Raw genomic sequence first — 9,036 nt, 5'->3', positions numbered from 1 at the left:
GTGTGCTTGGGGCAGTTGTTCTTGTGACTGTCGGAGGGCCCTGTTTTCCTCTTAGCAAGGAGTAAATGTTACTGAAAGACTTGTGATGTGCCTTATGTTCTGATATAGGCCTTTCACATTCTGCTCTGAAAACAAAACGAGGAGATAATGATGCTTTGTGGAGATTTTGTGTCTTGTAATTATCAGAAAATCTAGCATGAGTTTTAAAATTATACTAGTCTGAAGGCATCTTGTAGGCATCGTTTGAATGGGAATTTTTTGTTTAGCAGACCTCAGGAATAATATGACCAGAATGCAGAAATAAATAGGAACAAATACTATTTTTTTTCCAGCAAGTGTCACCTGCAGCAAAGTCTCCCAGATATGTAGAAGTGTATGTCATTTTGGACAAGGCTTTGGTAAGTCACTGCCCATTATTTTCCTTATTTTTTCTTTACTTCTGAAAGCACTAAAAAATGGTGCCTTTTTCTTGTTTTTCTATATACGTGATTTCACATTTGAAAATGTGTTTGTATTGTGGATGTTAAAGGAAGGAGAGAATGAAAATGAGTAGCCCACATTTACATGAGTAGATTTTGGCAATCATTTCAATGTTGTCTTCATCATTATAAACAACTTCCCATTTTCATGTCATCTTGTGTTATTTTTCAGTACGACTATATGGGCTCAGACAGGAATGTTGTAACACAGAGGATAATCCAGGTTTTTGGTTTTGTCAACAGCGTAAGTTTTACTGTCTGCTTTGCTTTGTAGTAAAATGTGTTTTTTCATGTGAGTAATGGTCACTTGTTTCCTAGTGGCTTTCAATTTTAGGAGGAGGTTATTTGAACCAATCTTGGCTCTTGATGTTCTGGTTTATGTCTAGGCATCCTAGCTTCTCTGCAGCCTGGTCTAGCTAGACTTGATAAGATGGGCTAGGGATTTAATGCCAGTGGCCTAATATGAAGGTATCTCTTAACAATTGGCAATTATACACTTTTTAAAGGCTGTAATGGAAATAGTAGTACGGTCCATGCTAGTTATGCTTGGCCAGTTATGGTCAGTCTTGAACTACTCAAATGTCAGAGAAAGTACTGTTTAGTAGAATGGGATAGGAATTTGCAGGATGCAGGATGCTGGCAGCTGCCCACTGATGTCAGCTTTGAATGATTGTCTTTGCAGTGCGATTGTACCAGCGCAGGCGAGTAAGCTGTCTGCCTTTATAGCTTGTAAAGTGTGTCCTGGGGAGTTTTTTTTGTAGAGCTGCAAATCTGCTATAAATTCACATCCATGCTTACTTGGTAGTAGTGCTTCATGCGGATATACTAAACCATTGACGAAAGTGAGCGTTTTGCCTTAGGATATCCCATGTCCAAGCTTTTTGAAGCTTTCTAGATTGTTTCCTTTTCAGTGCTACAGATCTTATCTCATGTAGCAGCTATATAAATAATCGCTTCCCATTCAGTGAGTTTTAATTAACTTCTCTTCCTGTTCCTCCTCTTCACACCCTCAGGCACACACCTTTAAAAACTATCCTGGTATTGTTATGATGCTTACTTAATCGTATAGGTATTTGTGTACACACTGATAGTTTATTTATGAAAAAAAACAAAATCTTCTTATAAAGTTACTAGGCTTTGCTCCTTGTTCCTCTTGGAATATTTTATATAATTCTGGTTTTCTTCCTTCTGTTTTGTCATACAGTGACTGCCCATTGATATGTTCTTTTTTTTTTCCTCCTAACTTTGTTATGTTTTCAGATGTTTAATCCTCTTAATGTAACGATTGTGCTGTCCTCCCTGGAGTTCTGGATAGATGAAAATAAAATTCCAACAACAGGGGAAGCAGATGATATTCTACAGCAATTTTTACAGTGGAAGCAGTCGTACCTTGTTCTGCGGCCATATGACATAGCTTATTTATTTGTGTAAGATAAAAATTTCCTTGGTAATTAAAACTACTTGGTAGTTAAATGGACATAAGTTGAACAACAAAAATTCCAATGAAAAATCAATTCTGTGTTTTAGTTACAGGGCTCGACCAACATACGTAGGCGCCACGATCCCAGGGCAGGCATGTCAGCAAGAGACTGCTGGCGGAGTGGCCGTGGTACGGCGTCGTGCGGCCGCGTGCACGTGGGGAGGCGGAAGGGGAGCGAGCGGGGCCGCGGGACGCACCGTTCCTGGGGCGCAGGCAGCGGGAGCCTGGGGCAGGGGCAGCCCAGAGCGGCGTTCAGCGCCGCTGYCTGCRCGAGGAAGGCGATGGTKCRACAAGGCTCTGCTCTCTCTTCCCTCCAGTACCAGAAGGCTGTGACCCTGGAGTCATTTTCCATCATCCTGGCGCAGCTGCTGGGGCTGAGCCTGGGAATGACCTATGACAAGTCCAGAAACTGCCGGTGTCCCGGCTCCGTTTGTATAATGAACRCTAATGCACTGTAAGTTTTCCAAGTTCTCTATCTGTCTGYGAYGTTGCCTTTTACTGTAGGAACTCTAGTTGCCAGGTATAGATGTGTTAGAACATAAACAAGTACAATTTAATAATAATAATTCATTTTAGACGTTTCAGTGGGGTAAAAGCCTTTAGTACCTGCAGCATTCGAGACTTYGAAAAGTTTCTCAAGCGAAATAGAGACTGCCCTTTCAGTAGATCCCATGTGAGTGAACCATCCTACAGGAAAACTCCAGTCTGTGGCAATGGCATTGTGGAACGAGGAGAGCAGTGTGACTGTGGGTCAGTAGAGGTTAGTACCATGCTTTGCTTAAATAATAAGAGATTGTGCTTTCTTCTGTTTCAAGGAATTGCCCTTTGAGAGCGAATMGAAGCTGGAAGTTGTGTTCACAACTGTTGGTCTGTTGTTTTTTACAGCGTTCCGGTAGTAACAGAAAGATTTGCAGCTTTACTCATCTTCCTTTGAATCCTCCAGAGTATGCCATGTATTAGGAGGAGCAGGGATAGAGCAAATGGTGGTCCTATAAATGAGGAAATCTAAAGCAAATGATTTTTGTTCCATTTCCAGGCATGTGCAAAGGACAAATGCTGTACTCCCCAGTGTAAGTTCAAACCAGGAATGAAGTGTTCCTCCGGATTATGCTGCGAAAATTGTCAGGTGAGATGTGTTCATAATTGCGAGAAGTTACGGTTATTTTTAAATTTTGGAGAAACAGTAATCTTCTATAGTAAGACTAATAAATTAACTTTCTGCTTTTCTTTGTACGGTCAGCTCTGAAAAGCTTAGTAAWATTTGTGCTGTCTATTGTCTTTAGACAAATGAGCACTTTCCCAAACATATAATAATTTGAACAGGGTAGCTTTCATGGTATATGCTTGTAATTTTTCCCCAGAATGCCTGACTTGGAGAGTCTTATTCAACTAGTGTTATGTATAGAATTTAATTGGGAAAGTTGAAAGATGAAAGACTATGGTTAAAATGATTTGCTAATGTTTGAAGGGCAGGTCATATGAAATGGGTCAGAACCAGGAACAGAGCTAAATGCCAGCCTGGAGAGTTCAATTTCTGCCTCAAAGATATGAAACATTGATAAAGACCAGTAGAAGGGAGTCTGATAGTCATCATGTTACGGGTGAAAAGCTGAGGCATGGAAAGACTCAGTGTTGTGTGCAGATTCACACAGGAAGTCTGACTGAGGACTGGTCAGATCTCCTGATTGCCAGGGCAGCCCTGTCATCATGGAGCTACTGTTCCTCTTTGTAGCCTTGGTTCTGCTACTGCAGGAGAACCTCACACCAGCGCCTGGTGAGCCCTTCCTTTCTTCAGACCTTGCTGAAGACCTGATTGGTGTAAAGCTCAGCAGGCTGAGGCATTAGGGAAATGTACCATTCTACTGTTGCTACTCTTGCTACTGTTTGCAATTTCACTGCTCTTTACCTACTGGTACAGAGAAAGTTCCTCAGCATTTGCTTGCTCAGCCTGCAGCTATTGGGAGGAGCTGTGGAGAGGAGAAAGAGGATACAATCAGAGCAGTTCCTGGGGTAGGGCTTTCCAGCTCAAGTCCCTGAAATCCCAGGGAGAAAAATCCCAGGGAAAGACTGTGAACGTCACCCCAATGTGCATACGGTAACCTGAGAGCTGAGGAGGGACAGTCTGCAGGTACTGGGGATGCGTCTCCAACAGCATCTGGAGAGACTGCACAGGGCTTGAAAGGGGACCACGCTGGGATGGTGTGTGTGTGTGTGTGACGGGTACATAAGGGGCGAGCAGTGGGCGTGAGGTGCAGTGGCTCTGCCGTTCTGTAGCACTGGCACAGCTGGATGTTCCCTCTGTGTAATCACGCGAGGCTTTGAAAGTTGTGCTGTTAAAGCATTACAGGCCGTCCGTTCGCCTTGACAGACCACAGATCTCTCATCTGTACCTCTTTCACCAGTTTAAACAGAAGAACACCAAATGCCGGGCCCTCTCTGATGTGCAGTGTGATCTCRCAGAGTACTGCAACGGGACCTCTGCGTCCTGTCCTCCAGACTATTATATTCAGGATGGGCATGAATGTGAGCATGGCACTGGTTACTGCTACAAAGGACGCTGCCAGTCTCCTGACCTGCAGTGCCAGAGACTCTATGGGAAAGGTAACAGAAACAATTTTGTTTTTATTGATACTAATGTCTAGTTCCGGTACATTTTTTAATAATAGTATGCTTGGTGTGATTGCTATGTACTTCTCAGTCTCTATCACTCCATCCATGAAACTCCCCAAGAAGTCTGTACTGAGTTTCAGCCAGCTTTGAAATGAGTAGTGTCGGGGCAGAAAACGACATCTGAGTGTGGTGGACAGCCACCTGCTCTTTTGCATGAAATGCAGAGAAGGAGAATGTAGGAAGTAGGTAGTGTAGAGAAAGACAGAGGAGACTAAATGACAGATTTCCTGTACTTGGGGAGAGTGGAAAGGAATTGGCTGCCAGGAAGAGGAATTAGGCTTACATGAGGATTTCAGGCTGAATTTTGACACACAATCTGTCTTACATAACTCGCTGCCTCCTCAGAGCTGAGAATGAGCCAGAAAAATATCCAGATATTGTTGTGGAAGGTCTTTTGGACTTTTAAGGTAATTCCATTTGTCCATGAGGCCCATCTCACAATTTGAGTGTAAGCAACTAGAGATGGAGTAGGAATGCAGGCTAAGTATTACTCTGACAAAGATCAGAATTTATAAATGTTAAAGGCAACAGAAGTATGTCATTCTGTATTACCTTCTGGTATAATCAATATTGTTACTAAACTTCCAGGTGCAAAAAATGCTCCTTTGGCGTGTTATGAAGAAGTCAACAGTCAACAAGATAGATTTGGACACTGTGGAAATCACCCGAAAGATGGGTATCAGGCCTGTTCTTGGCTGTATGTTTCAAGGAATGGAAAACATTTTACTGGGAATAYGTATTTAATGTGTGCTTACCTTTACTGAAGATGCAAATATTTAGAATTTGTTGGGAGGTTTCCTTCTCTATAGGGTTTTCTTTTGCGGGACTGCATTTTCTTCCTGCATTAGCCTTAGCCATTCTTAGAGAAATTATTTTAATAAATTGGGCTTTCCCCGAAGCAGATAATGCTGGTGTGATGAGGAACAGGTTCTATGTAAGGGACATTCAGTGTTTCCCACTGGGCATGACAAATATGAGAAGCCTCACACGCTTGCTCTTCTTCCTGATGAGCGCACACTTCTTACAGTCTGATGAGTATGGAAGGTGCTGGAGGCTGTTGATAGAATACATGAGAAGCAATTTCATGAAACACCTGACAGTAATCATTTAATGTCCTTTTAGAACAGCTTCTTTCCTATCAAGGATCCAGCTCTCTGGAAACATAATTTGCTTGTGATTTTTTTTCTTATTCAAATCTCCCTTCCCAAGTTGTGTGCTTCAACTTCTCCAGCATTCTGATCAATCAGATGCTGTGCCCACACTTTTAATCTATTGTGCCAATCGATTCTTTTAGGAATCTAGGATGTGGAAAGTTAATATGTACATACCCGAATCGTATTCCATTCACGCAAATTAAAGGCGCCGTGATTTATGCTCAAGTGCAAGAACATTTGTGTGTGTCTTTTGATTATATGCGCGGACCCACAGTGCCAGATCCTCTTCTGGTTAAAGAAGGCACAAAATGTGATTCAGGAAAGGTAAGAAATATTTCCCAAGCACTTGAAAGCGGCATATATTTAAATAAACCACAAGTGTAACAGTTCTAGAAATAGTTGTCATTTGGCAGTGTAGTTTAAAGGTATCCTGTACTTATGTTTTTGTTAATTATTACCTGTGCTTATTTACTTATTGAGCATTCTTTAGACCTAGGATTCTGTTTAAGAGTCATGGCTAGTGTGATAAAGAATGATGAAAAAGCACTCAGATGGATATTTTTCCTTTGGGATTTTTAGGTTTGTCTGAATGGCACTTGCCATCCACATTCAGTCTTGAAGTATGATTGCAATCCACAGAAAAAATGCTTCGGACACGGAGTAAGTAACAATAATGTCACTGATACAGTGCTACTGTTTTGACTAATATTGCTGAAGAAGATAGAGAGTGTCTTTTCCAGTTTCCACTGTGACTTGTCTGTGAATTGGCCAGAAAGTTGTTCTAGGCTGATACTTGATCTCCAAAATTGTCGTGCAATAATGAGTTATGGTGGGAGAAATTAAGTAATACTTCCTAATTTACTTTCAGTCCTAAGACCAAAAATAAATGAGATAAAGGAGTGTGGATTATTTGCTTGTCTAGATTAGCAGAAAGCTGAAAAAGGATATCTAAAAAGGATGGAACTGCATATAACTGAACTAATGTTGGAAATAATGAGCATAGTTGTGGAAGATGAGAGGCAGCATGGGGTATAGCAGACTGGGAACACAGAAAGTTCAATCAGTTGTCACAAACATCAGCRTTGAGTAGTGCTTGCAGCCTGGTTTTAACTGCAGCTGTGGGAGTCTGTATAAGAGRGAAGAGGGTGGTAGGAAAACAATAATCCTAGTGATGACTTACTAGTAGTCCTCATGTTTTTATAAACTGTGAATGTTTTGTTTCCACCCTGATATTTGCAGGTGTGTAATAATAAGAAGGTTTGCCATTGTTTTCCGGGCTGGAAACCTCCAAACTGCAARGTTCAAGGATCTCCTTCGGGCGGCAGCGTCAGCAGTGGGCCACGGATGCTGGATGCTGGTGAGTACCCCGAGCTGGGGCTTTGGATCCCTGATGCTTTTACTGGGTACAACAGCAGCTCCCACCATCCTGGAAACAGCYTCACAGAAAAATCTCACAACTAAGAAGGCTGCCCTTGCCATTGCCTTGAGCTGTGTGTTTGTTTTTTTCCCTAGATCTTATCTCAAAAAGCTCCTCCAACGACACACTGAAAACCTGGCTACTGCTCAGCTTCTGTCTCTTCCTCCCTGTTGTTGTTGGTGGCACTGTCCTGATCCTGAAGTGGAAGCAGCTGAACAGATTCTGTGAGAGGAAGGGATTGCAAACTAACGGGTAAATTAATTTTACTTCCTAGTGTAAATCCTTCTTTCTGAGTCTGGGAGATGGTCAGGGATTTCTGGGAGCAGTGAATTCCCGAACAAGCYCATGTGAATGGGATTTACATACTGGGAGCAGCAGGGAATGCAGCACTTCAGAAACAATGTGGTTTGTAAACAGTGGGAACTGTTTGTGGCTCATCAAAGGAGGAGACTAACCAACAACAGACTTGCAGAATATACAAATGTAGCAGAAGCAAAACTAACAAAGTGGATTTCATGACAGCAAGCTTGATGTCTGTAWGAACAAGCTAGAGGAAATTGGTTTTCCACTTGCTAATTTCTGGGAAAAGCAAACTTTAGAAGGGCAAAAGGAGGATACAGGAAAAGCCACAGGTCTCAGTAAAGATACAGAAAGCTGGAAGGCAATACAATCTGTCCAAACGTGGAGGAAAAGAGCACGTGGGAGACAGYGTGGGGTCGCTGAAAGAACGAAGGGAAAGCATGAGTTTAGCATACAGGTTTGGAAAGAATGCCTGCTGGGTAACGCCAGGACTCTTGAGGGTTCTTCTACCCTGCCAGAAATAGCATGTCTTTCTCTAAGCTGTGGGTGCAGAGATGTGCAGTACGATAGCCTGTGCACCATTTACTTGGAGAAGTGAAGTAATACAGAAACAGTACCACATGCTCCAAGAAGGGGACCTGCTGTTAGCTCTCCCCTGGCTGTCCCCCGAAGTGCCTCCCTTGGCCAGATTCCTTGCTGTAAAAAAGCATGGTCAGGATGCATCACACTGCCTTCCTTCTGTCCCCATTTCCACACAACGCCATGGGGCACAGGGTTTTGCTGTTGAGAGAGTGTGTTTGCCTCTCCTCTGTGGTGCTTACTTGTGCACCATAGCATGGGGCATCCCTGATGGACCTTGCTCTTCCCAAAGAATTGGGCCTCTTGTCGGGCTTGCACATGTGTGCTGAGGAGCGTGTGGGCAGAGATGTCAGGGAAGCCGTGCAGCAGCTGGAAGAGAAGYGAGCGCTTTCTCTGGGACGGAGTCCATCCTCCACTGGGGGATATCTCACACCATGGGACTGGCCTGACTCTGGCACTAGCTATGAAATCATGCTCCTTCCACCTGCCTCTAACTCTCCTTCGTCCAACACTAGGTCAGAAGATGGCAGCCTGTCCAGCTACGAGAGGTGAGACCCCACGCTGAGACTCTCCCTGCCCTGGTAAAGGCAGGCTGGCTCGGAGCAGAGCTGTGCCGCGCGGTGCCGAGACGCGTTCGGTCGGGTTTTGCTGAGCCGTGCGGTCTGGCGGTGCTTACGCAGAGCCAAAGCCACGCTCGGTCAGGCTGCTCTGTGTCGAGCCAAGCCGTGCTGGGCTGGACCGAGCTGGGCTGTGCCGGCTCTGGCCGTGCCAGGCCAAGCTGCGATGTGCTGCCGTCCGGCCGTGCGGGCTGGGCAGAGTGGGGCCGAGCCGGGCCAAGCCGGGCCGCCCGGCTCACGGCGCCGCCCTGTCCCTCCTGCCGCAGCTCCGCCGCCGAGGAGGGCAGCGCCGCTACCGAGGAGTCGGGGCCGGAGCCGGAGGCGGAGCCGGGGCCGGGGC

General features: G+C 44.5%; 1 protein-coding gene across 1 annotated transcript in view; it reads left to right on the top strand.

Moving 5' to 3' along the window:
* Window positions 1-2,197: 2,197 nt before the first annotated feature.
* Window positions 2,198-9,036, top strand: part of LOC146589069 (disintegrin and metalloproteinase domain-containing protein 18-like) — a 20,198-nt gene continuing 13,359 nt past the window's right edge. The window contains exons 1-11 of the mRNA XM_085316905.1: window positions 2,198-2,413; window positions 2,536-2,719; window positions 2,996-3,085; window positions 4,362-4,560; window positions 5,218-5,326; window positions 5,924-6,107; window positions 6,363-6,443; window positions 7,023-7,140; window positions 7,296-7,452; window positions 8,595-8,627; window positions 8,963-9,035. Coding sequence (XP_085173031.1) covers window positions 2,241-2,413; window positions 2,536-2,719; window positions 2,996-3,085; window positions 4,362-4,560; window positions 5,218-5,326; window positions 5,924-6,107; window positions 6,363-6,443; window positions 7,023-7,140; window positions 7,296-7,452; window positions 8,595-8,627; window positions 8,963-9,035 — 1,401 coding nt within the window. The 5' untranslated portion in view covers window positions 2,198-2,240. The remainder of the gene's footprint in view (window positions 2,414-2,535; window positions 2,720-2,995; window positions 3,086-4,361; window positions 4,561-5,217; window positions 5,327-5,923; window positions 6,108-6,362; window positions 6,444-7,022; window positions 7,141-7,295; window positions 7,453-8,594; window positions 8,628-8,962; window position 9,036) is intronic.

The sequence above is a fragment of the Rhea americana genome, unplaced genomic scaffold (assembly GCF_003343005.1).
Source record: "Rhea americana isolate MKP2758 unplaced genomic scaffold, rheAme1 scaffold_480, whole genome shotgun sequence".
NCBI classification, from domain to species: Eukaryota; Metazoa; Chordata; class Aves; order Rheiformes; family Rheidae; genus Rhea; species Rhea americana.
Note: the sequence above shows the minus strand (reverse complement) of the source record. Positions and strands in the feature narration are given on the sequence as shown.